We start from the raw sequence: 27,382 nt of genomic DNA, 5'->3' as shown, positions 1-27,382 counted from the left end.
GCCGTTGAACCAACCCAAGGGCAATGATGGCAAAGATGAATAGGCGCTAAAACCCAGACAGACTGGGAAGCCCTGGGGTAGGGCTTGAAGCAACCATGCTCCGCCAGAGAGAGGAGACCAGAGATTTCTGCATTTTATTTTTGCAGGGCTTGTCATGCTGACACAAAACACTTTGACTTGGGAGTAGGGTGACCAGATGTCCAGATTTTATAGAGACAGTCCTGATTTTTGGGTCTTTTTCTTATATAGGCTCCTATTACTCCCCACCCCACGTCTCCTTTTTTCATATTTGCTGTCGGGTCACCCTACTTGGGAGCAACAGACAGGAGGTGAGCGAAGGGAGGAGCAAGGAAAAGGGAGAGGAGGAGTGAGAGAAAGGGGGCGTGTAGAGAGGAGAGGGAACAGGCAATATGCAGGGAGGAGACGAGGAAAGGGGGAGTGGGTAGGGAGGAGTGAGGGACTAGACAGTGCAGGGAGCAGCGAAGGGTGCTGAGTAAGAGGAGGGCGCTGCTAAGGCCGGAGGAGGCGGTTCTTCCCGGCGTCTCTCGGGGCTCGGTGTGTGCGGGGCAGGGGCACTATGGCCTCCATGGCTGCGGCGATCGCCGCCTCCCGCACCGCGGTGCTGAACGGGAACCGGCCGCTGGACGAGCGGGAGCGCAAGCGCTTCAGCTACTTCTCCTCGCTGAGCCCGATGGCGCGGAAGATCATGGCGGAGAAGGAGCGGATCCGCGAGCGCTACGGGCCCGACTGGGAGCGGCTGCCGCCCCGCCAGCAGGACGAGATCATCGACAAGTGCCTGGTGGAGCCGCACGTCCAGGCCCGCTACGCGGCGCATCGCGGGGCCGCCCGCGCCGCGCCCCCAGCCTGCTACCCCGGCCTGCGCCTCAACACCGGCCAGAAGGTGGTGCGCTTCGGGGACGAGGTATCGGCTTCGGCCCTGGAAGGGGGGGGTGGGAAGGTGAGGGGGAGAAGAGCTGGGTGTGGGGGGTAAAGAGTGAGGGGCGGGGGCGGGGACTGGGGGGGAGGGGGCAGTGTGGAGGGTATGGGTGAAGAGTGAGGGGTAGGGGCTGGGGGGAGGGGGCAGTGTGGAGGGTATGGGGGGAAGAGTGAGGGGCGGGGGCTGGGGGGGAGGGCAGTGTGGAGGGTATGGGGGTGAAGAGTGAGGGGAGGAGGCTGGGGGGAGGGGGCAGTGTGGAGGGTATGGGGGTGAAGAGTGAGGGGAGGAGGCTGGGGGGAGGGGGCAGTGTGGAGGGTATGGGGGAAGAGTGAGGGGAGGAGGCTGGGGGAGGGGGCAGTGTGGAGGGTATGGGGGGAAGAGTGAGGGGAGGAGGCTGGGGGAGGGGGCAGTGTGGAGGGTATGGGGGGAAGAGTGAGGGGAGGAGGCTGGGGGGAGGGGGCAGTGTGGAGGGTATGGGGGGAAGAGTGAGGGGAGGAGGCTGGGGGGAGGGGGCAGTGTGGAGGGTATGGGGGGAAGAGTGAGGGGAGGAGGCTGGGGGGAGGGGGCAGTGTGGAGGGTATGGGGGGAAGAGTGAGGGGAGGAGGCTGGGGGGAGGGGGCAGTGTGGAGGGTATGGGGGGGAAGAGTGAGGGGAGGAGGCTGGGGGGAGGGGGCAGTGTGGAGGGTATGGGGGGGGAAGAGTGAGGGGAGGAGGCTGGGGGGAGGGGGCAGTGTGGAGGGTATGGGGGTGAAGAGTGAGGGGGGGAGGGGGCAGTGTGGAGGGTATGGGGGGGAAGAGTGAGGGGAGGAGGCTGGGGGGAGGGGGCAATGTGGAGGGTATGGGGGAAGAGTGAGGGGAGGGGCGGGGACTGAGGGGAGAAGGGCAATGTTGAGGGCATTGAGGGTAGGGGGTAAAGAATGAGGAGCGGGGCACTATGGGGAGAATGGTGGTGTGGAGGAGAAAGGGTAGGGTAGAGTGGGGTGGGATAGAAACGTGGTGTTGGGGAATGGGGGCAAAGAGTGAGGGCATTGTGGGGGAGAAGGATGGTGTGCAGGTATTGGGAGGTACAACAGGAGATAAGGTTGGGGACATTGGAAGCTATGGGAGTTGTGGAAAGGGGGCCCCAGGGGGAAGGAGCCTAGTGGGGATTATTAATAAAGAAATGTCAGCAGAGATGGTAGTGGCCAAAGCTGTGCTGTTGTTAATTTTGTCGTGATATCGTCTTTCAACACTTCATGCTGTTGCCAAATATGAAGACTGTGTTAAATGCAGTTATGAGTCCTCTCCCTATATTTCTGGGACCTGTGGTCTTGTCTGCTCTAAGAGAATGGAGACCTGTGATTCTCGGCTGGTGGCAGCAATGGTAGAAGTTGTGGAACTAGCCAGGGCACAGGGTGTTCTTACCAATGTGTTGTGCAGCAATGCACTGAATAGGGTTAGCCAACATAGTTGTGACAAATGCCTGATCATTGTCAACACTATGGCTATCATCAGCAGAGTTGGTTGGTGGTGAGTTATGGATCCCAGTTTCCTAGTGTAGATGCAGAATGGAGAGATGTCATAGTGTGAATGAATGAAAATTTGTGAATCAATTCACAAAATATGTGATTGCAGTTATTAATAACTCAAAATAAGGTGGTCAGTGGAAAAGTTCATCTGTGCAAGTAGTATGGATTACAAAGAGGATTTTGTAGAAACTAATTTTTAAAATAATTGAATAGTGGAGAAATAATCACTAAAAGTAGAATTGAGACAATGTTTACAGTGCATCAGATCTTTTCCTTTTTCTGCTCATAAGTACAGTGTTGAAAATATTCCCAAGTTCTGGTCCTTTTTTTAGATACCTTTTTTAAAAAGTCTTAATCAGTCTTTTCCACAGCTATTGCAGTGCCAGGAAAAAGCAAGGCTGTGGAAAGTTAGACAGTTGAAAATATAGGTTTTGAAGCTTTTGCTGTTCTTGCCTTTAACACTAAAATGTGCTTGGAGAGACTCATAGGTACTTGGGTAGCGGAGTATGAAGTAGCTGCCTTTCAAATTAAAGTCCTGTAAACAAATATGTGTAAACCTCTGAAGCCCCCCTTTTAGTTGACCACATTTTTTATCTCTGCTTGCATACAAGGTTCTATTCTATTTAGTTTTTAAATGAATGTAACAAATCACAGCCATCCAATTTTTTAAAAAAGTCTCAGGCTATGCAAGCACACGCACTGCACAACATCAATATAATTTGTTATCCTAATTTAAATTCTTAAGGCAAACTACTGTCAAATTATTTTCCTGGTTCTCTAGTCACACAATCTGCTTCTGAACTTGTAACCACCAATTTAATTTGAAGTGGCTAGGGCTCGTGTTAACCTCCTACTAATATCCATACATAGGATTTGTAAGCACTGCTTGAAGACTTAACTAATCACCATAGTGTTTCAGAGCTGGTTGTGTTATAGAAGACCTTCATTCTGCATCCTCTGTGTAAGGGAAATGTCTGGTTAAGCAGCATACATGTTTCATACCTGGAGTTTGATCTGAAAACATAGGGTCAACTTGACTCTTAGATAGTGCTGATGAAGTCCTGAACATTTAGTCTTCATCAGTAAACAGACTGTCAGTTTTTGGAGGATGGTGGAGACGGTATCTAAATTGAAAACTGTTTATTTTGGGCATTTTAGCCTTCCCCATTCCTGAGACTACATGTTTTACTTTCACTGTTTTGAGATTGTGAGGGCTTGCTGTTCTGAATTGTTTTGGGACCAGAAGGAAAGTGCCAGAGGTTGTTCTGTTGCAACATAAGGACAATATCTTTTCCTGCTTCACAAAGTGACAGGCAAAATGCCTCTGAGGTTTGACAAATATTTGTTCCCTCATTTGGCAAAAAAAGCAACAAAGAGGAATGGTACTGTGTGTTTAATTGATAAACACAGTTAATCAAATGACTTGGTATAGAGAGTTAAATTTAGATTATAAAGCATATGCATCAACTGACTTCCTTTTTCACTTTCCAGCCAAAGTTTATATAAACTATCTTCCTGAAAAAGAGGTCCTGCTCTCTTCTGGCATTCTCCTGTTCCACTTTAGTCTTTCAACTGCAGTACCAAGCCTTAGGGGCCTTTCCTGGCTCATCATTCCTTGGCTTTCTCTCCCAGCCTCTCTTTCTGGTGCCAAACTTGAGTCCTGGACCTTTTCCATGTCTCCCTAATTTCTCTTTCTTCTCCTATTGCAACAGAGCCACTTTGTTCTGCTCGAGCCAGTCTGTTGCTGTTGCAGTTCAACTTTCCAGGTCGGTGAAAGCCTCACCCTACTGGGCTTTCATGTTTTCTCTTGGTCTGACTCTTGCTCAGCTGTACTACTGCAACTCTGCATTGACAGCACAATAGATCCCTAAAATGCTTCACACTTGGCACCTCATCCTTCCCTTCGTCTCTCTCACTCCCTAACAGGCACAACATGAAGGGATTCTTCCCTTCCATTTGCCAGCTAGCATGCATCTGAGAACTCCATGACAGTTTTCAAGCGTGCAGAGGGAATGAATAGCGTGAATTTGCATAGCAAAATTTTTCTAATAAGTCTCTTTTAAAGAAAAAAATGAAACAGGGCTATTGTTTTAATAAGTGCAGCATTCAGTTCTGCTTCTTCCACAGTAGATAGGAAGATTTACTGCAATCATTTACTCTTGGTGCTGAAGATTTTAATGGTGTTCTTATGTGAAAATGATGCTGTCTAGGTAACTGGAAAAAAACAAACCCCATCCATATCACTTCTAAATTCATTGTATCTCTTTTAGCTCTAGTACAAGGGTTGCATCTCTATCTATCTTCCCAAGCTAGCCCTTGTCTGTAGGAAAATAATAGGATAGTGAAATTTTCCTCTCTAGCACTTCATTTGAAGTTTTAATTTTAAATGAAACACAACATTTCTTTAGCTGTTTTCATAGTAATCCAGCAAAAAGACATTGTGCAATTCTAAGGGTGAGGAATTCTTCAGCGATTTATAGTGGCCTCAAAGATTTTAATTGTTTACATTCATTGTGAAACTTGCCCAAGAGTTAAATCATTAGCATTAAATCTCAGCTGAACTGCAAAAGTGTTTCTCCAATTATGGAAACTTTCTGTCTAAACAGGGCTAATATATTGCAGTAGGTTTTTGTTTAAAAAAAGCAAATTGTCCCTAAAAGGAGGCATTTTGTATGAAGAATCTAGTCTTCATTATTCCAGTTCCTTTTACTTACCATTCATTCCTGCCTCATATAAAAACAAATGAAACATTTTCCCTTTACAAATGGATGGTGGCTCTGTATGACCATTGTTGTCTCCCCCCCACCCCCCCCAGGGCGTGTACCTTGACCAACGGATTTGGACCTTGACAAAAAATAATCGACTTCCCCTGAGAATGTCACTTGTATTCTCTGTGGTTCAGTATCTCCATCTGTAAAATGGGAATAAATAATACCTCTAAGAGTGAATTAAGTAAAGCATAATTCATTAGTCTGGGATTTTCAAAAGAGCCTATAAGTGGAGTTAGGTTTCCAAATCACTTAGAATTTTCACAGAAGCCTTAATGTGGATAAGACCTTTGTGCTCCTCAAATGGAAATCACTATAGAAACATATGTTAAACTAGCTCACATTGTACAATATATCACCAAAGAGAGAATCATTTGGAATTAACCAATGCAAGATGCATTATTTTTATTTTGGAATGAATTTAGATCAAGTTAAAGGAGAGCTGGCGTTTCAGGAATGGCAATGTGTGGTGATGCTACCATCCTTTGGGGATGCCTTGATTTCTGCTAGGGTCATCTTGCGCTCTGCCAAATATTTAGGGCCTGCTCCAACTCCTGTGACATTAGCGGAATCTTTCAGTTTACTTCAATGGGAGTTGGTTTAGACTTTTTATTATAATTTTTTTAGGTGAAAACTTAGCTTAAAAAAAAAAGGCAAACAAAAATGTGACTCGCTTAAGGCCTGATTTTTAAACGGGGTTGGACAGCTCCTGGGAGCTGAGAACCTTGCTGGATTGGACTCATAATAATCAAATGTATGTTTCAGATATATTATCATCATGTAACTTGGAAAATTGTTAAATTGGGGTTAAGGGGAACAGCTGAAACGTCCAGTTGGCTTGGTGATATGATGAGCGTTTAACATGGAGGATGTCTGACTTTTCCATAGATACCTGCAATATTTTCTGTTTTGTATCAGCCTTCAGTCTTTGGCTTGGTGATGTGAAGCAATTGACCACCTGATCTTTTTTTTTTTCCTGCTTACAAGTAATTATTATAATCAAAATTTTGTGCTTTAAAAGCTTTTTAAGTTGAACTGCTATAGATTTGTTATCAAGAGCCCTGAAAATGCACTGCAGATTTTCACTAGAGTTAACCCTGTCCCCCGACTCCAACCCTTTCCCCTCAATAGTACTTATAAAAGATGTAGTGTTGCTGTTCATTTTTGCTACAGTAAGATATTCAGTTACGAGTACAGGAGCCCTTTTGTTGTGGGTTTGTGACTGGACAGTTGCCGTCAGATGCTCTGCACAATGTTTATATCATGTACAGAGAACAAGGAGCACAGAAGAAAGATACTAGTATGTCTTCCATTTTGAAAATCTGATGCCATTTTGCAACAAGCTGCCTGAATGTAACAACTTAGTTACATGCTTCTCTTTTGTCTTTGATATTCTGCAGCTGGCTGCTGAAGTCAATTGTGTGACTGAGTTCTTGTTTGTTTTTAATTTTTTGTCTTGGGCCAAGAATTCCCACAAGCCAGAGTATCTGTCTCTTACATCAGTTATTTAGTGGGAGGAACAAAAGGCTATTTACCTCTTTTTGGGAGAAAGCTCCATTTGTTGTTGCTTGTTGAAAACACAAGCTGACCAAATGTGGATCAATGCTTATTCATGTTGATGATAAATAACCTTAAAGCTTTTGTTCTGTGTTAATATTTTTTAAAGCAGTATTATGAGCATAATTTTATTCCCCTTTCCTTTTCCCTCATGGGTGACGGCCATGCAAGAATTTAGTGATCATATAGGAAAGACATGGTTACTTAACTGATGTATTTCCAGTATAGTAAGTAGCTTGGGGGCTGAGGACATATTTCAGGAAAAATAGTTTCAGTTCTGAGATTGTCACAGAGCTTTGAGTTTATCAGTTAGCTTCTAAGCTTTCTTTGTTTTAAACCTCTGTTGTGGCTCTAAGCCAAAAATTATGTTGGCCTAGGGTGGGGTAAAAAGGGGATTGTGAGGAGAACATAGTGTGGTGAGTTTATAGCATAAAAGCCTCTGCCATGTGTTTACAGGAGAGTTTCCCAGACTTAAAAAGTACAAAATGTAAGGAGCATTATTTGTCTAGGACAGAAGCCATTCACTTTAATGTATTTAATATAAAATGGGACCGATCAGTTGCTAGCACCACATATGCCCAACATAAGGCTTGTTTGTCATTAATTTATTATTTGTAAATATTGTTTATTTCCCAAAACATCAGTGTGAATGAACAAATTTTGAAAATATTTTGTTTATGGTATAGGAAAAGCATACTTTCTCATTTTGCCCCTCCTGTCTTGGTGCGTGTGGTACATGTTTGTGCTAGGTTTGCTAGCAATTGCATGTACAAATGTAGATTATGCAGGTAGCAACTTTATTAAAGTGGAGTTATGCTCAGATAAGTAATTGTTTAAAAATGGCACGTTACTCTAGAAAGTGTTTGTGTTTTGAGTGATTTCAGCTTTCTTTAAATACATATATGTGTGTGTGTGTGTGTGTGTATGTGTGTGTATATATATATATATATATATATATATATATATATATATATTCCTGTTTGCACTGCAGAGCCAGCACAACTGTTGGAAAGGAAGACAGATTCTGCTGCATCAACATCAGGATTGATAACTAGCTTCCAAATGAAAAATATTTGTTATTGTTGGTGGAGTGTGAGCCAGAAAGAGCCTAGCTTGATTGTCAGACCCCAGGTTGAGTCTGCAGGACTGTCGCTATTAAAAAACACTTTTCTTTCTAAACTGAGCAAATTAAAAATGGAATTCCTAAGTAGCAATTAACTATGGAACCCCCCTTTGCAGTTTTTGGTTTCATTTCTCAGAGTATAATCGCCATTTAACTTTTGACATTATATAGTTCCTTACACTGCATAGGATATTGATTTCAGTCTGATAGCCATTCAAGTAGATAAAAATATTTGGCTATTGTGTCTTAATAACGTAATTGGTAAAGATCAGACATACGGTACATTTTTAATATTCTTCTTTGTATAGCAATGGCATGTAGAGGCCTAGACCAGGTTAATACCCCCATGTTGCTGGGCAGTGTATAAAAATATAATAAATGACAGTCCTTGCCCCTAAGAATTTACATTCTAAAAGAGCTTTCATTCGCTCAGTGACCTCTGTCTGTCTGTCATTCTTTGGCTGGTTCAAAGTTGATATTGTTACTGTTTTACTGTTTTGATACACTTCAACTTCACTATGCAATATAAGCACATCTCTTTGATATTTTTATTAAATAAGGCTGCTTTTTTGATTTTTAGAGAGATTCTTGAATTTCATTTCAGGACATAACTTGGCAAGATGAACACTCTGCTCCTTTCTCTTGGGAAACGAAGGTAAGTTTGCTACATCTTTATTTTTATTGTAATGTCAGTTTCCCTTGGAATTGATCCTACTCCATTTGAGAATTGATACATTTAAGGTGTCTTTACACTGTGAGAGCAGTGTAAAGTGACCCGTAGCATAAATAAAAAATAGACTAAGTATGTTTTCATTGACTTAAATAGAAGCAGGATCATATCCTTCCTGAGCTAATACTTAGCTTCCAAATGTACCAGATTTTCATAGTTTAGAAAATTTCTAATCAAATCGGGACAGAAAATCAAATTTCTCTGTTTAGTGAAGAAAAGAAACAATAGGATTAAATAAATGTGAATTACCTACCGTGTAGGTAAAGAGGTGGGTCTCATTTAAAATATATTTCTATGGTGGTTGCAAGTGGTTTGTGGTGAGGAGAGAAGCATGCAAGTAGTTGGCAACCCCAGTTAATTTTATAAAGCCTCTTTTAGACTTTATCTGGTGTCCAGCGCACCAGGCTGTGGTGAAACCTTTTGAACTTGCTGCTTCTGTATGAAGCCCAGGGGTTGTCTCCCTTCTTCCCCAAAAGAAGGAGTACATTGTTAAGTATCTTACACTCTGTTGGATTTTTTCTGCTTATTGAAGATGTCAAAATTGTGGCAAAAGTACTAGCTACGCTGTGGTTCCCACAATACTAAAATAAAGCTAGTGACCAACTTCTCTGTGCAACTGCAGCGTGAGGACACAATTCAGAAATATCATGTTTGTCAGGGTGTTTTAGTTTTAGTTTCTGATGGTGAACCCTAATGGCAAGCTATTTTAATTTCCCATCTTGGAAAATACAGGTACAAACACATTGACTGTGTATCTCTTTCATGCTTAAAAAACAAACAAACAAAAAAAGAAGTAAAGTTAGGCACAGATTCAGACATCTGTCCTCTGGCTGCTGGTAGATTGCAAGGGGAGTCGACATTTCACAAATGCTGGGGACCTGGAGCTACCCAGATGGAAGCCATCCATAAGCTTAAAATGCAATATTGATCAAGTACTGCAGAAGTTATACAGGGATGGCAGGGAACAGTTGCCTCAGATTAATTTACTCTAGTCGGCCCCCTCTAGGAAGGAACCACTAAGTTGTTGTTTGATTCAGAAAAGGCCTTTAGTTTGGATGGGCCTAGTTGGTGGGTATTATGCATAAATTGGGGTGTGGCTGTCAAGAAAAGAGTAGCAATGATACAGAGAATGGTGAACGCTTCTCCTTACTGTTAATCAGTAATAAATTGTACTGCCATTGACCTTTACTTTTGGTGGTACAATCACAGACAGCAGAAATAAAGAGTGAATGTGGTCTTCATGGGGGTATGTTACATTTACAGTTTCATAAGATAATGTTTGTAGGCTCTATCTTGATACCTCTTAGTATATCTGTTTATATCTATGACCAGCTTCCTGAAATAAACTACATCTTGTGGTATCTTGTCTGTTTTTAAAGTCAAGATAACTTATAAACCATGATGGTTGCACAGTAAATCTAGGGAAGAGAATCTCAGTTTAAAAGTAATTGACACTTTTTGTTTTGTTCTGAATGTTCCTGTATATCTAGTAATTAAAGTTTCGATTATCCACTGATGAAACTACTAAAATGTTGGGAGCAATAAACTAGTGAGTCTGGGTGAATGTGTCAACTTAACTAAAATAAAGTGTTTACCTAAGTTACTGTATCTGTTTACAGTGTTGTCTGTTAGCATCCTTCGTCTTTTTCTTCAAGAAACTTCTATCTCTGGCAAAAGGAAGATCTGAGAATGAAGTGGAAATGCCTATTTTTGCTGGAGAGGATTAAGAGAGGAGAGGTTGTCATCTACCAAATTTTAAGGAATATTAGTTTCCTTCAGTTAACCAGAGTGATGGCACATCAGTTGTCCTTTCTTGCACACTTATTTGCAGCATGTTAAAATGTTAGAATACTGTGTAGATTGGTCTCTTCCCCAAGGAGCTTACATCTTTTTAGTTTGTGTTTTATATAGCACCTAACACGATGAGGGCCTGGTCTATGACAAAGGATCCTAAGCACTATGATAATACAAGTTAAATAATTACTGGGCTACAAGTTGCTTTGAAAAAAATAATCTGAACTGATTCAAACTCCCCCCCACCCCCTTTGTAACAGCAGCTCTTCAACTGTTTTTGCTTGTCTGTTTTTTGAGTTTTATTAAGATTTGATTAAATTGTTATCAAAAAGAGTTGGTTTACCAAAAAAAGAGCAGGGGAAACTTCTTGTTAAAATTTTCTAGAAAAACTTGTTCTCTCTCTGCCCGCCTCCCATCAGCATTTTTCTAAATTCAAGATTTTTCGACCTGCTCTATCACTGATCAAAAAAGGATGACTTTTACACACAAATTTTCACAATTATCCCACTTTTTTTTTAAAAAAAAAATCTTTTTATCCACTATATTATGAAATACTAAATTTATTTTTTAGTTGCTGAGAGAGAGCAGATTGCTCTTAAGTGAAAAATTGAATGAAGCATCAGATCAGAGTCCCTTTCTTCCAACTCTGGGATTTTTTTGTTTTCCCCTCATGCGGCATTTTCCCTACACCTTGCATTTTGTCAGGTTCCTTCCTTCAGCTGACTCATTAGACTTTTTTGAGTCTGTTTGTTTAGTGTTCAGTCTTTCATCTGCAAATAGTTTATATTTAAAAACAGACATAAAAGGATATTTTTAATTCCGTCAGAAGGATTTACATATAAAATTAAATGAGGACATAGGATTATCACTGTATCCCTATGTACATCTAGAATCAGACACTATATGAATACGGTATTCTTGTTCCACTATGAGTAATATATACAGGAAAATCAAATTAAAATCCACACAAGAGTGTCTGGCTCTTTCTTAGCCTGTAATACAATATAAAAGATACATAGTTTCTTGCCTCTGAATTTTAGGAGGCATGTTGAAGAACCGGCACTCCTACCATGTGTAATAGGTGAAATTCTCCATTATTACCAAATCCTAGACATACACATTAAATTCTCTCCCCGCCCCCTAGAGTTTCGATTGTAAGGAGTCATTTTATTGCCTCTCTAACCAATCTCTTCATAATTTATTACTGAGATGAAATTTCTCTATTTTACTGTGTGGGTAACAATGTAACTGAAGAGGCTGTAAGTGCCTTACTTATCTGTGCAGTAATGGAAGGTTTATACCTGGAGAGCAGAGTAACAGTGTGAGTTCCAATTCATATATATTTGAATCTCGCTTCTTGTGAATCAGTCCTGCTTTCTTAGCTGGTTTAAACTGTGACTTATTTATGTGATTAGTTCTGTCTCATTCTGAGTTGCTTGTGTTTAAAAAGAATAAAAAAAAATCCATATTTCATCTTGCATTCCTCATTTCTATTCAGACGTCCCCCTGCCTGCTCATTCCTGTCGCAGTTATTTTTAGAGCTTTGTGGTGAATGGCATTCTTAAATCATTTCTGCTTGATGTGAGTGGGCCTTGGTTTACATGAGGAGAATAATGTGATAAACTTAGTTTGATGTTTAAGGGGGGAAAGTACTGATTTTTTTTCTTTAAGCATATACTATAAAAATAATACAAACTGTGTGAAAGAAATTATAAAGTAGTCTTATCAACAGTCATCATAACCTTTATTAATAAACTTGGAATGATTTAGATTTTTATCGGTAAATGTTAATAACTGTCAAGTTTGTACACACAAACCGATGGAAAAAGTACTTCCATCAATGATAATAGAAATTTACAGATTGGTAAAGTAAGAAAAATGCTGCCTGACAATTTATTAGAGTTAAGAATATTTATTTTGTATATTTTGATATGTGATGTAAACAATTTGTGTTGTAACAGTTATAAAGCTTTAACTCTTTGAGTCTCAACATCTCCTGTCACTAAATTATTAACTGACCCTCACATAATTTCCTGCAATAGTAAAAGTTGAATCCATAAAAATAAAAAAATTAAACTAATATTATCAATTGAAATAATGTAAAAATTATTTTTCCCAAGCCTGTTTGTTAAGAAGGATACTAAGTGTATGTCTACACTACGAAATTAGGCCAAATTTATAGAAGTCATTTTTTAGAAATCGTTTTTATACAGTCAGTTGTGCGTGTCCCCACACAAAATGCTCTAAGTGCATTAAGTTGACAGACTGCGTCCACAGTACCGATGCTAGCGTCGACTTCCGGAGCCTTGCATTGTGGGTAGCTGTGAGTAGCTATCCCACAGTTCCTGCAGTCTCCACTGTCCATTGGGATTCTGGGTTGAGATCCCAATGCCTGATGGGGCAAAAACAGTGTTGTGGGTGTTCTGGGTACATGTTGTCAGGCCCTCCTCTCCTTCCCTCTGTGAAAGCAATGGCAGACAATTTTTTCGCGCCTTTTTTCCTGGTTTACTTGAGCAGATGCCATATCACGGCCAGCATGGAGCCCGCTCAGCTCACCATCACCGTACGTCTCTTGGGTGCTGGCAGACGTGGGACTGCATTGCTACACAGCAACAGCGCATTGCCTTTTGGCAGCAGACGATGCATTACGATTGGTAGCCATCGTCATAGTACTCTTGGGTGCTCTTTTAGCCAACCTCAGTGAGATTGGTCAGGGGTGCCTGGGCAGACATGGGAGTGACTTAGCCAGGTCATTCCCATCTTCTGCTGAACACCCAGGAGATGACGATGGCTAGCAATCATAATGCAGCATCTTCTGCCGAGCACCCAGGAGATGACGATGGCTTGCAGTCGTACTGCACCGTCTGCTGCCAGCCTAAGATCTAAAAGATAGATGGATCAAAACAAGAAATTAACCCGATTTGTTTTGTGAAATCAACAGCCTGCTAAACCCAGGCTTTTGAGTTCAATCCTTGAGAGGGCCATTCTGTGTGACAGTTGTTTGTGTTTCTCCTTGATGCAAAACCACCCCTTTTGTTGATTTTAATTCCCTGTAAGCCATATCATCAGTCGCCCCTCCCTCCATCAGAGCAATGGCAGACAATCATTTTGCCAGGTAAGGAGGCGACGGCAGTGCAGTGATGAGAAGGACATGGTCATAGACTTGTCACAAAGTACGGGCCGGGCAATGTGCCCCGGCAATGTGCACATCATGCTGATGAGCTCTGCATGAGCTCTGCAAACACGTTGGCTAAACAGGAAGTGAAATTCATAAGTTTGCGGGCTTTTTCCTGTCTACTTGGCCAGAGCATCTGAGTTGAGAGCGCTATCCAGAGTGGTCACAATGGAGCACTCTGGGATAGCTCCTGGAGGCCAATATCGTCGAATTGCATCCACACTATTCCAAATTTGACCCGGCAAGGCTGATTTCAGCGCTAATCCCCTCGTCGGAGCTGGAGTAAAGAAATCGATTTAAAGAGCCCTTTAAGTCGAAAAAAGGGCTTCGTTGTGTGGACGAGTCCAGGCTTAAATAGAGGTAATGCTGCTAAATTCGACCTAAAGTCATAGTGTAGACCAAGCCTAAGAGAGTAGGGAAAAAGTTGGAAGGAATTGCTTTATCTCAGAAGGAATTGGAGTAAATGGTGATTTCCCTCAGGCCTTAGGTTACAGTATGATGTTTCCAGTTTTGAAACATGGTTGTAGGCAAGCAAATACCATAATATAATTTAACTTTGAGGCCAGTGTATATAATGATTTGGAAACTTTTTAAGACCCTTTCTATTTCTAGATCTCTCTATCTAACTGCACCTAGTAATTTAGCAATCATTTTATAGGCTTAGCCCAGCAGGCTATGAGGATACTGTAGGTTGTGGTATGGTGGAACAAAAGTTTAGTCAGTAACCAGGCAAATTTCATTGTTAGCTACACTCTTGTTTGTGAGAACAGAAAGCTTTTTTTTCTGTCAATTGTGTGGTCTGAATACAGGCTTGGGAAGTAGAAATTCATTAGATTAAATCCAGGCTCTGACTTTCTGGCTTCCTTTTGTGGTTTTGGGAAAGTGACTATGCCAGTATTTTCAAACATGGGTGCTAAAACGGGTATCTGAATCCATATTTATGCACTTAAATATGTAGCTTGATTTTTTTTTTCCCACAGGCGTATGGCACAGCCAGTTGAAGTGCCCAAATATGGAGTTAGGTGCCTGTCTTTAGGAATTAAAGTTTGAAAATTTTGTCCTTCTGTTTTCTCAAAGGTTTTTGTAAGAATTGACTAATGTTTGTAAAGCAATTTGAAAATAAACAAACCCTTCTTAGAGCATGATGATTATTATCAAGACATTGGAAATCGTGAGGAAGTTTTTAATCATATAACCATCCTTTCCTGTCACTTATATTTTGCCTTTATATGATTTTTCTGGTTTTATAAAATTGTCTTTCAAAATTTCAGTAGAGGGCACCAAAATAGATTAAAAGTTCTCAGCATTTCAGCCTGTATTTGTATGATACACTGTTTGAATAGTTCTCTCTCCTGAGGTCTCAGGCTGGAAAAGGATGATCATTGCATATTGGGAGCAAGTCATGTTCTAAGAGCTGAATAAGGGAGACTTGTACAGCACTTGTCAATGTTATACCTCATAATAGCATAACTATTAATGCTATAATTCCATCAGTACTAATTTCAACCACAACAGCATTTATTAGGGTGACCAGATGTCCTGATTTCATAGGGATAGTCCTGATTTTTGGGTCTTTTTCTTAAATAGGTGCCTATTACCTCCCACCTGTCCTGATTTTTCACATTTGCTATCTGGTCACCCTAGCGTTTATGAAGAGATATACTTTTTGCTTTCATTTCAGAGAGAATTTTGTGAAAGACTTGATAGATGTACCTGTTTTCAAAAGTAAACTGGTGTGGAAGTGTGTGTGTTTAAAACAACTTTTTTCTTGTCAAGGCAAATGAATGTTAAGTATTAAACAGCTTCAGAAGTTGTTGAAGTTTGTGAAAATGTCTGAGCCATTTTTAGCTATGTTTTTTATGTGTGTTTACCCAAAAACTAGTTAAGTTCTTGCCTTGTCTTTTAAAACTTCTATTGGCTACCAAAGCGAAACTGCAATGTACATAGTAAAGAAGGTTGATCATAGCAACACTTGGAAGCTTTTATATAATAATCCTCTTAGTAGAGAACAATAACACTACTAAAGAAGAAATATGTGCTCCTATATAGTTTACCTGCTGTATCATTACAAACTATGTAGTGACACTTACAGGTGAAAATTGCCTGCTTTATGTGGGGTGAATTGAGTCATGGCCCATGTGAAACTTCAATATGCAGCTTGAAATATTGGTTTTGTTACAAAACTGAAACTCAGGTCAAGTTTGTGAATTTGAGTCTGTTATGTTTCAGGAGGAATCCAGACAAAAATGTGAAGTTTTGACTGAGTTTGGCTTTGAGTTTTTTGCTTTGTCTGAACTTAAAATTCATAGTGAAATTCAGGGAGCATAAACTCATGAGAATGTAAATAGAACAAGTTCATGTGAGCCTCTGTAAAGTAACATTGTGTATTGTATTGTTTCTGAGCCCATAGGCCTCCTGATTTAACAATGTAGTTGTGGATAGAAAAGTGCCAACTTCGTAACTTCTTACCTTAATTCTGTGTTTTGAGTCATACTTGATTAGCTTACTGTCAAAAAACATTTTTTACTTCTGTCTGCCATGTTGACTTAATACATTCCACCTTGCTCTTTCCATCCCAATATATTTGCCATCTGCATTGTCAGCTAAAAAAACAAGTTAGTCCGTTTCCAGAATCGTTGCTGTTGGTGATAGGATGTGCAAATTTGAAAGTGTTGCATGTAGAATGAACATCAGTGATGGATAATAAATGGAAGGACGTTGTCACTTTTTTGTACCCAGATTTGAGTCTTTCTTTCCTCTGTCATTCCCCTATTACTCTACATGCACATTCCAGACCTCTTCTTTATTTAAAAATAAACTGTTCTAGGTGTATAGAAGTAATATTAGCAATTTCAGTAGGATACATACCACTTTTCCTCCTCTGGAGGCAGTGTGGATCAGTGGCTAGAGCACTGACCTAGCAAATGGGGAAATCCAAGTTCCATTCCTTACTCTGCCACAGACTTCCTATGTGACCTTGGGCAAGTCACTTAGTTTCTCTGTGCCTTCGTTCCCCATCTGTAAAAGAGGAGAAACATACATTAAATTCATTGTGAAGCACTTTGAGATCTGCTGATGAGAAGCACTATACAAGAAAGTTATTATTTATTATGTTGTTATAAGGATCTCAGAGTATGTTAATACACAACTAGGCAATGACCTAATCCTAAAAAACAGTTTTAACCAAATTATTATTATTATTATTATGCATTGTCCACAAACTGTACTCTTGTACACTGGAGCTAAAACCAGACTGGCTGAAATAATTTTTTAAAAAATAGATGATGAAGATGGTATTTTTGGTAGTGGTCGGGGCTGGCTTTGATCCTTTCCTGCTGGTATTAGAACAATGCCAGCTACAAACAATGTTTTAAATATTGGTTAAGTATCAGAGGGGTAGCCGTGTTAGTCTGGATCTGTAAAAGCAGCAAAGAGTCCTGTGCCACAGATCCAGACTAACACGGCTACCCCTCTGATACTTGACACCATGCAGAGCACTGCATTTAACCGTATGGAGTGGAAATCCATCAACCTCATGATATCTGTCTGTATTTGTGTAAGTTTCTTCATCTTCCTTTCCAAATGCAAACGGATGGACATCATACCAAATGGACTAAAGATAAAAAATCCACTGCTATCTACATACTACACAGACCACAGTGAGAGATTATGCCATACTCTATCAAAGAAACTGAGGAACCACCTGATCAGCATCCTATAGAGCAAACAGGAAAACATCGAAAAAGAGCTGTTCAACCTGGAGACTCTCATAAATAACCAAACTTCCATACAAACGGACTTCACTAAAGTAAGACAGGAGATCTACATTACTCACTTCACCTCTGTACAAAGGAAAAAGGACTGTAAGCTGTCTAAACTCCTACCTGCCACATGGGGCCACAACCGTGGTACGCCTAACCCACCCAGCTATATCGTCAATCTATCCAAGCACGCACTCAGCCCAGAAGAAAAGTCTGTCCTATCTCGGGGACTCTTTCTGCCCTGCCACCCCCATAAACATGATACAGTTCTGCGGCGATCTGGAAGCCTACTTTCGCCGTCTCCGACTCAAAGAATACTTTCAGGATGACACTGAACCGCCCACTGATACACAGTTACCTTCCCACCAACAGCACAAGAAGAAAAACTCCACATGGACTCCTCCTGAGGGTTGTAATGACAGTCTGGACCTGTACACAGAATGCTTCCGCTGACGTGCACAGGCAGAAATTGTGGAAAAACAACATCGCTTGCCTCATAACCTAAGTCATGCAGAACGCAATGCCATCCACGGCCTCAGAAACCACCCTGACATTATAATCGAAGAGGCTGATAAAGAAGGTGCTGTTGTCGTCATGAACAGGTCTGATTACCAAAAGGAGGCCGCCAGACAACTCTCCAATACCAAATTCTACAGGCCACTTCCCTCAGATCCCACTGAAGAATACAATAAGAAACTGCACCATCTACTCAGGACACTCCCTACACCAACACCGGAACAAAGCAACATACCCTTAGAGCCCCGACCAGGGTTATTCTATCAACTACCCAAGATCCACAAACCCGGAAATCCTGGATCATCTCGGGCATTGGCACTCTCACTGAAGGACTGTCTGGATATGTGGACTCAGACCCTATGCCACCAGTACTCCCAGCTATCTCTGTGACACCACTGACTTCCTGAGGATACTACAATGCATTGGTGACCTTCCAGAAAACACCATCCTAGCCACCATGGATGTAGAGGCTCTCTACACAAACATCCCACACACAGATGGAATACAAGCTGTCAGGAACAGTGTCCCTGATGATGCCACAGCACAACTGGTTACTGAGCTCTGTGCCTTTATCCTCACACACAACTATTTCAAATTTGATGACAATATATATCTCCAGATCAGTGGCGCCGCTGTGGGCACCCACATGGCCCCACAATATGCCAACATTTTTATGGCCAACCTGGAACGTTTCCTCAGCTCTCGTCCACTCATGCCCCTTCTCTACCTGCGCTACGTTGATGACATCTTCATCATCTGGACCCATGGGAAGGAGACTCTGGAAAAATTCCACCACGATTTCAACAGCTTCCACCCCACCATCAATCTCAGCCTGGACCAATCCACATGGGAGGTCCACTTCCTTGACACCACGGTGCAAATAAGTGATGGTCACATTAACACCACCCTATACTGAAAACCTACCGACCACTATACCTACTTTCATGCCTCCAGCTTCCATCCTGGGCACACCACACGATCCATTGTCTACAGCCAAGCACTGAGGTACAACCGCATCTGCTCTAACCCCTCAGACAGAGACCAACACCTACAAAATCTCCACCAAGCATTCTCAGAACTAAAATACCTGCATGAGGAAATAAGGAAACAGATCAACAGAGCCAGACGGGTACCCAGAAACCTCCTACTGCAAGACAAACCCAAGAAAGAAACCAACAGGACTCCACCGGCCATCACATACAGTCCCCAGCTAAAACCCCTTCAATGCATCATCAGGGGTCTACAACCCATCCTGGACAACTATCCCACGCTTTCACAGGCCTTGGGTGGCAGGTCAGTCCTTGCCCACAGACAACCTGCCAATCTGAAGCATATTCTCACCAGTAACTGCACACCGCATCATAGTAACTCTAACTCAGGAACCAATCCATGCAACAAACCTCGAGGCCAACTCTGCCCACATATCTACACCAGCGACACCATCACAGGGCCTAAGCAGATCAGCCACACCATCACTGGTTCATTCACCTGCATGTCCACCAATGTAATATACGCCATCATATGCCAGCAATGCCCCTCTGCTATGTACATCAGCCAGACTGGACAGTCTCTATGGAAAAGGATAAATGGACACCTCCCTGGCCACACAATAGCAGATCTTAAGGTGGCCATCCTGCCGCAAAAGAACTTCAGGACCAGACTTCAAAGAGAAACTGCTGAGCTTCAGTTCATCTGCAAATTTGACAGCATCAGCTCAGGATTAAACAAAGACTGTGAATGGCTTGCCAACTACAAAACCAGTTTGTCCCCCCTTGGTTTTCACACCTCAACTGCTAGAAGAGGGCTTCATCCTCCCTGATTGAACTAACCTCGTTATCTCCAGCTTGCTTCTTGCTTGCATATATATACCTACCCCTGGAAATTTCCACTGCATGCATCCGACGAAGTGGGTATTCACCCACGAAAGCGCATGCTCCAAAACTTCTGTTAGTCTATAAGGTGCCACAGGACTCTTTGCTGCTTTTAAATATTGTTGTTGCTAGTAAGTTGTCATGAATAGCACTGTTTCCATGATCAATGTGGTAGCAACTTTGTTCCTATAAAATCTTACCATAGACTACTTAAAACAGTGCTATAAAGTCATGCTATAGATTTAGACTAACGGTTCTTGGGCCAAAAAATTCCTGTCTGCACTGGTGATGGAATTCATTTTCAGTACCTTGGTAGTGATAGCTGTATTCAAACTTGATTGTAAATAGCAATTTTAGTCTCAATGTAGTTAGGTCCTTTGATAGGCAGAATATAATTGTCCAAGTTAGATGTTGGCCAGATATTCTTTATTGCTAGGACTGTATTTTTACTAGATACTAGCAATATGGACATAAGACATATTTGGATTGAGATCATACTTGTAATTGATAATAAGTCAAAGACACATTTGTGCTGGTGACTTTGCTGTTTCATATTTTGCAATATCAGCTATCTCTGAAGTTTATGTAATGTGCATCTCATGTATTTTGTTTTGGATATAGACTCAAAGTATTTTTAGTCTTGAATGACTGGTTGCTTGTTTTTTTGTTTTTCTTTTTTTTCCTGTGGAGTTTTTTTTAAAACCTGTTGATTCTTTATTGGCTTAGAGGTTTTAATCCTTAACCTTTATATCATTGCTGTTGTGCACGGCTGTGCTATTTTGGTTCCATGTTTGTTCTGTTTCTTCAGCAAGTTGAAGTCCTTATTTTAATTAATTTAATTATTGTTGTCTTTTGAGTAAACTGAGCTTTATTATTTTGCTTCTTAATATACTAGGCACTGCTCAAAATGAGCTTTCTTTGACAGTGTTTCTGAAGCCTTTCTCTCAACAACTTAGATATCTTGAGACTGCTAAGGTAAACAGTTTATTTTGGCGATGTGCTCATCTGTTTAGTAAAATCCTACACATTTCTGGTAAGTGAATAAGATGTAAAAATAGCTCTTAGGTGTCTTTTAGCCTTTCCATTTTTAGTATAGATTCTATGAACCAAGATCTAGTTTTATACAGTAAGATTATGTCAGGGTCTATAAGGGTATGGTGCACTTTTAACATGCACACTATGTGCCTGATAATCTCACCACCAAAACTGGTGTTTATCACCTTGTGCTTATGGCTGCATTGGGCTTATGTGGATTCTTGCCTCCCTTTTAAGGTCTGCTTGCTTCTTTCTTTCTTTATTTAAAATTCTGGGGAACTTTAATTTCACTTTCAACTTCTTTGGAAAACTCTAACTTAAAATCCAGGCGTTTTGTACTAATACTGAGCACTTTTATTGCCTTTCATGCAAGGATTAAAAAATATTTTACAAGTATTAATCTTTGCCAGACTCTTGGGAAACAAAAGGTGGTATTCAGCTGTACCAAGAAAATGAGGCCTGGATAGGTTGACTGGTATAAAATCACATCATGATTTGGCGGTGGAAATAGGAATAAAGTGAAGGAATCTTGACTTCCAGTCTCTGCTCTAGCTGCTGTAAAGCCATTGCTTTCCATATGTGGCCATATTTTATACTTTGCTTTTAATATGAATTAATTATAACATATTTGCTTCAGTCCATTTTCTTTTATTCTTACACTTGGTGACATTAAGCTTTCCATTGTCACATCTGTGCATGCATAAGATTATTTATTATTATTATTTGAATGATTATCGCATTCAGAGTCCCCAACTTGAGATTGTGATGCCATTGTGTTAGGCATGTACAAACATGTAACAAGAGACTGTCCCCAGGCAGAAGAGCTTACAAAAATAAGCAAAAAGACAAAGGATGGAAGAAAGGAAGGATTTTTTCAATTTTACTGATGAGGAACTGAGGCTCAGAGACTGACTTGCTCAAGGTCACACAGAATCTTTGGCAGAGCTGGGGAATGAATCCAGGCTTCCTGACTAGCCCTGTGCCTTACGGCTGGTCTACACTAGGGGGGGAAATCGATCTAAGATACTCAACTTCAGCTATGTGAATAGCGTAGCTGAAGTTGAAGTATCTTAGATCGAGTTACCTACCGTCCTCACGGCGCGGGATCGACTTCCGCGGCTCCCCCTGTCGACTCCGCTACCGCCGTTCGCATTGGTGGAGTTACGGAGTCGACAGGAGCTCGTTCGGGGATCGACATATCGTGTCTAGATGAGACGCGATATATCGATCCCTGAGAAATCGATTGCTACCCAATGGCTGGTAGTGAAGACGTAGCCTTAGGCATAAAACTTCCTTCTCTGAAGCCAAGTCTCCTAACATCCTGCATTGTTTACTAGAAGAAAGAAAGATGGCCATTAGCATAATGACTTTACATGTGCCAGTCCTTCATTGTAAAAACATCTTGTTGAGAATGGCTTGGCCTCCAAAGTGTTTAACACAAACCTAAATGCACAGTAGGTCTGTCTTGCAAAACTAAGAAAGGCAAACATAGAGTGTCCTCTTTTGCAGATGTTCTACTACAGGAAACTTGATTGAATGTAGTAAAGAGCCATTTCTCATGTCATTAAGGCTGTGATTCTTTCATGAAGGTTGCGGAAGTCACGGATTTCTGACTTCTACAACATCCGTGACTTCCGCAGCAGCTGGTGTGGCTGACCTCAAGGCCCCCAAAGCAGCTGACCCCAGGGCCAGCTGCTCGGGTGCCCCATGGCCAGCTGCACCAGCCGCTCCTGGAGCCACCCAGGGCCAACCAGTGCCCAGGAGGCCATGGGCAACTGGCTCTGGGGACCACCCTAGCAGAGATCAGTGCAGCTGGTCCTGCGGACCACCCAAGCAGTGGTCGTGGGGGCACCCCCAAGGAGTGTCTGAGCGGATCACCCAGCTCCAGGGACCACCCAGAGGCCATCCGAGAGTGGTTCCTGGGAGCAGCGGCGAGGGGTAACTCAACCGCCAGCACTGGAGTAGGGCGCTGTCCCAATAGGGGTCTCCCTGAGCAGCTGGACCCCAGAAGTAGAGTTTTAAACACTGGTGTGTTTGGTAAAATTCAGGGGCAGGTCATGGGATGTGAATTTTTATTTATTGCCTGTGACCTGTCCATGACTTTTACTAAAAATACCAATGACTAAATCTTAGCCTTAGTCATGATTAGGGCCCTACCAAATTCACAGGTGTGAAGAATACATCCTGGACCGTGAAATCTGATCTACCCTGAGACCAGATTTTATAGAGTTGGGCAGCCAGAGAGCAGTGGCTGCTATAGGGAAGCCCAGCTCTGAAGGCAGCGTCACCGCCAGCAGCAGCACAGAAGTGAGGGTGGCATGGGATGGAGGCGGGGGTATGGCCTTAGATGTGGGCAAGTGGGCAACCGCCAGTGCCCCATGGTCAGGGCCCCTTTAATTATGAAGTGCTGGGTCTGGAGCTGAGGAGGGGCAGAGCTGGGGGTGCCCCAGCTGGGGGCTCCTACTGTGTGCCGGGCTCCAGCAGCTTGTCCCAGATGGGCTGGGGAGGGTCAGAACCACAGGTTGCTCCTGAGGCTGGATCAGACTCATTTCTGGGAACCTCTCTCAACTGCTGACCGGGAGTTCAGCTCTGAAGGCAGTGCTGCCACCAGCAGCAGCACAGAAGTGAGGGTGGCAGTATCACAGGCCCCCTACAATAACCTTTCCCCCCCAACCCCATTTTGGGTCAGAACCCCCACAGTTACAATATCTGAAATTTATTATTTTTAAAATCCTGTGACCATGAAATTGTCCAAAATGGACCATGAATTTGGTAGGGCCCTAGTCATGATGTTTGCATTACAGGATTGGCAGAGCTGAATTGCAAAAGATATGAAAATGAAATGCATAGCTGGAAAATAGTCTTGGTTTTTTTGTTTGTTTTTAAAATCCTTCTATAACTTTTGTTCTGGTTTTCAAAGTGATGGGTTTTAAACCAGAAACCTGATCTCCTGAAACTTGAAAGAAGAGGAGTGTGACAGTTCTTGGGGTATGCAGGACTGTGTGTCATGTTGTTACCTCCTGCCTCCAGCATGAGGGGGTCTTGCCTGGGCATCAGCTTCCTAACACCACAATCCTTTTAACCACTCAAGCACTCTCCTCTGGGCTATGCCCAGCTTAACAATAGGTGCAACCTAGTCCCCGAGTCTCACTGAATCATTCCCCTGTAGTATGCAGTCCGTGACATGGGTTACTCACTGATCTCTACCATCAGAGTAGTGTACCTCAGTTTACTAGTTTTACTTTAAATCACCAATCCTGTAAAAAGAACAAGAGTACTTGTGGCACCTTAGAGACTAACAAATTTATTTCAGCATGAGCTTTCGTGAGCTACAGCTCACTTCTTCAGATGCACAGAATGGAACACACAGACAGGAAATATGCATCTGAAGAAGTGAGCTGTAGCTTACGAAAGCTCATGCTGAAATAAATTTGTTAGTCTCTAAGGTGCTACAAATACTCTTGTTCTTTTTGCGGATACAAACTAACACGGCTGCTACTCTGAAACCAATACTGTAAAGTCTCACACCACTTGTGAGTACTCATGGTAAAACAAAAGTAGCTTTAGTTAAGAAAAGAATGGAGAGTTACCTGGAAACAAATGATTACTGTAGAAAACAAAATCATAAAACATGAACCTCAGATTCAGGATTGTAGAATCTCTCCAGGACAGTATTCCTAAGTGACTTTGTAGAGGCACACAAGGTGAATATCCTCAGTGCTATGTCAGTAACAATCTGCTTCTGCAGCTTTTACCTTTATTATTAATGGGGGGAAATCTTTTACTAATAACACAGTGATGTGCCTTTAAAAAAAAACAACAACAAAACAAAAGTTTTTTTGTTTGTTCTTTTGCTTTTTCATTGAGATATTTGTTCAAGTGGCACGATCAGAGCCGTTTATGTCATTTCACTCTCACCCATGGTAACTGTTCTATAGTTAGTCCCATGTTGATTGTGTTCTGCATCGTTTGATAAGACAGAGCGGTCCATGAATTAATCGTGGAACTACAAGACTGAGGCTATCAGTTAAGTGTTGCTCACCTGCATGTAAATTGTGTAGGATATGTAAAGCCACTAAATTGATCCAGTTCTCTGGAGAGTTCAGATGCTAATTCATGAATCAGTTCTGTATAGTAGACTGCTGACCAGTGCAAAGCAAAATGTGCACTATTGTGACAATTAGTTATCCCTAGTTAAGATTCACACTTTTAATTTTACAGATCTCTGAAAAATAGGAGTTGATCTTGCATTTCTTGCACAAAACTAACACACTCTCCCTTTGACCTCCAGGGAAATTTCATGTGTACAAGGAGTGCAGAATTGCATCCCAGCACATTCCCTGTGAAAATGAGATTTTATGGGATTATATTTATGCCTGAGGACACCATCTCATGTATTTAAAAAAGATAGACTGACACGTGACGTACAATGGGAATAATGTTAATGCATATAATCTTTAGTTAGCCTCAAAAGTAAGACTTAAATGTAATTGGAATAGCTGATCAGCGCTCTGGTACACCAAATCTTTAGGTCAGGGTGGGCAAACTTTGTGGCCTGAGGGCCACATTGGATTCTGAAACTGGAGGGCTGGGTAGGGAAGGCTGTGCCTCCCCCAGCAGCCTGGCCCCTGCCCCCTATCCAAACCTTCCTACTTCCCATCCCCTAACCTCCCCCCGCCCCAGGGCTCCATCCTCATCCAACCCCCCCACTCCCTGTGCTCTGACTGCCCTGATCCCTATCCACACCCCCACCCCCTGACAAGCCCCCTGCTCCCTGTCCCCTGACTGCCCCCTGGGACTCCCTGCGCCTTATCTAACCCCCCTGCTCTCTGCCCACTTACCATGCTGCTCAGAGCACCAGAACTGGCAGCCGCACTGCCCGCCCGGCAGCTCTCACAGCTACGCTCCCCAGCAGGAGCTCGCAGCCCAGTCACCCAGAGCGCTGGCGGCATGGCAAGCTGAGGCTGTGGGGGAGGGGCCAGGGGCTAGCCTCCCTGGCCGGGAGCTCAAGGGCTGGGCAGGACAGTTCCGCGGGCCAGATGTGGCCCACGGGGCGTAGTTAACCTAAAGCAGAGATGGGTAATCAGTAGTGTGACAGGTGTAAAGGGCTGAAGGCACTTCAGCTGCTAGACATTGTAGGCACTAGCCCTGATGGGTCACAGTAAGCAGTAGCAGTTCTTGTTTTGGCCTCTGGGGCAGTCCAGTCGAGGTTAGGGCTCTTCATGGCTAGTGCCTAGGGTGTCCTCTCCAGTCCAGTCTCTCTTCAGAGCAAATAGGAGCTTGCACGTTTCCAGGCCAGGATCAGTTGTTTGTGCATCCTCATTGAGAGATCTCTGTACCAGCTTCTTGCCCAGCCTCTGCTCTTGCCCATATATCCCACACAGACATGGTCCTGGCTGCATTTTCAACACCCTGCTTCACAGCATTTCCCTGGCTTCTGATGCAGCCTCGGCCATATCTACACTACAGACTTTGGTCGACGCAAGTTACGTTGGCATAAAGCCACTGCAGTTAGTATATCGCTCATGCATGTGCATTCTTGGCATGTTGCGCTAATGCCATGCATATTCACCAGGAGTGCTTGTGTCAATGCACAGTGCAATGTACCATTAGTGTGCAACTTTCCAAAATTTCCCAAAATACAGTGCGCTTGATGATGGCAATTTGTGGTGGGACAGAAATGAGTCATGCAAGTATGACTGGCAGCAAGGGGTCAACTTCCCAGCATATAACAGTCTCCACCCCATAATTTGTGTTTTTTGTTTTTTTTTTAAATCCCACAAACCTGCATGGCACTGTCTGCTGTCTGCCATCTCTGACAGAAGCATTGAGCCCACACAGCTCTGCACTATTGTCATGAGTATTGCAAACACAGGACACGTGATCCTCCAGTATTTGCAAAGCAGTAGAAAGAGCCACAGGATGATTTTGTGGAGGACAGATGGCTGTGGAACATAGTGAGAACCAGTTCAAGGTGGTTGTTAGTGTTCACGGAGCAGCTTCAGGTGATGGAGCACCACTTCTGGGCCCAAGAAATAAGCATTGACTAGTGGGATCGCATTGTAATTCAGGGTTGAGATGAAGAGCAGCGGCTGTAGAACTTCTGGATGTGCAAGGTTACATTCCTGGATCTGTATACTTAGCTCGCCCCAGCTGTCCAGGGCAGGAACACAAGAATGAGAGCTACACTGATGGTTGAAAAGTGAGGGGAGATTACTCTGTGGGAACTTGCAGTGTTGGATTGCTACCTGTCAGTGGGAAATCATTTTGGAGTTGGAAAATCCATTGTGTAGTCCATTTGTCATGCAAGTGTGCAGAGCCTTAATTGTCTCCTGCTATGTAGGACTGTGACTCTCAGCAACGCATAGGATGGTGGATGGATTTACAGCAACTGCAATGGAGTAGTTGATGCCCTATTACTTGAAACCACTTGAATCCTACTTTTTATAATTAATCAAATCACTTTTTTGTTTGTTAATGAACCCAGAGTAAGTGATTAATACCTGGGGGAACAAACAGCTGTGCATATCTCTCTCTGTGTTTTAGAGGGGCGGACAATTTGAGTTTACCCTGTATAAGCTTTATACAGAGTAAAAGAGATTTATTT

General features: G+C 42.5%; 1 protein-coding gene across 1 annotated transcript in view; it reads left to right on the top strand.

Annotated features, from left to right (window-relative positions):
• Positions 1-451: 451 nt before the first annotated feature.
• The window catches only part of C4H1orf198 (chromosome 4 C1orf198 homolog), a 37,114-nt gene continuing 10,183 nt past the window's right edge, over positions 452-27,382 (top strand). Inside the window, exons 1-2 of the mRNA XM_050949169.1 lie at positions 452-922; positions 8,498-8,548. Coding sequence (XP_050805126.1) covers positions 578-922; positions 8,498-8,548 — 396 coding nt within the window. The 5' untranslated portion in view covers positions 452-577. The remainder of the gene's footprint in view (positions 923-8,497; positions 8,549-27,382) is intronic.

The sequence above is a fragment of the Gopherus flavomarginatus genome, chromosome 4, assembly GCF_025201925.1.
Source record: "Gopherus flavomarginatus isolate rGopFla2 chromosome 4, rGopFla2.mat.asm, whole genome shotgun sequence".
In the NCBI taxonomy this organism is placed as follows: domain Eukaryota; kingdom Metazoa; phylum Chordata; order Testudines; family Testudinidae; genus Gopherus; species Gopherus flavomarginatus.
The sequence above is the reverse complement of the archived record's forward strand: the minus strand, read 5'-3'. Positions and strand labels throughout refer to the sequence as shown.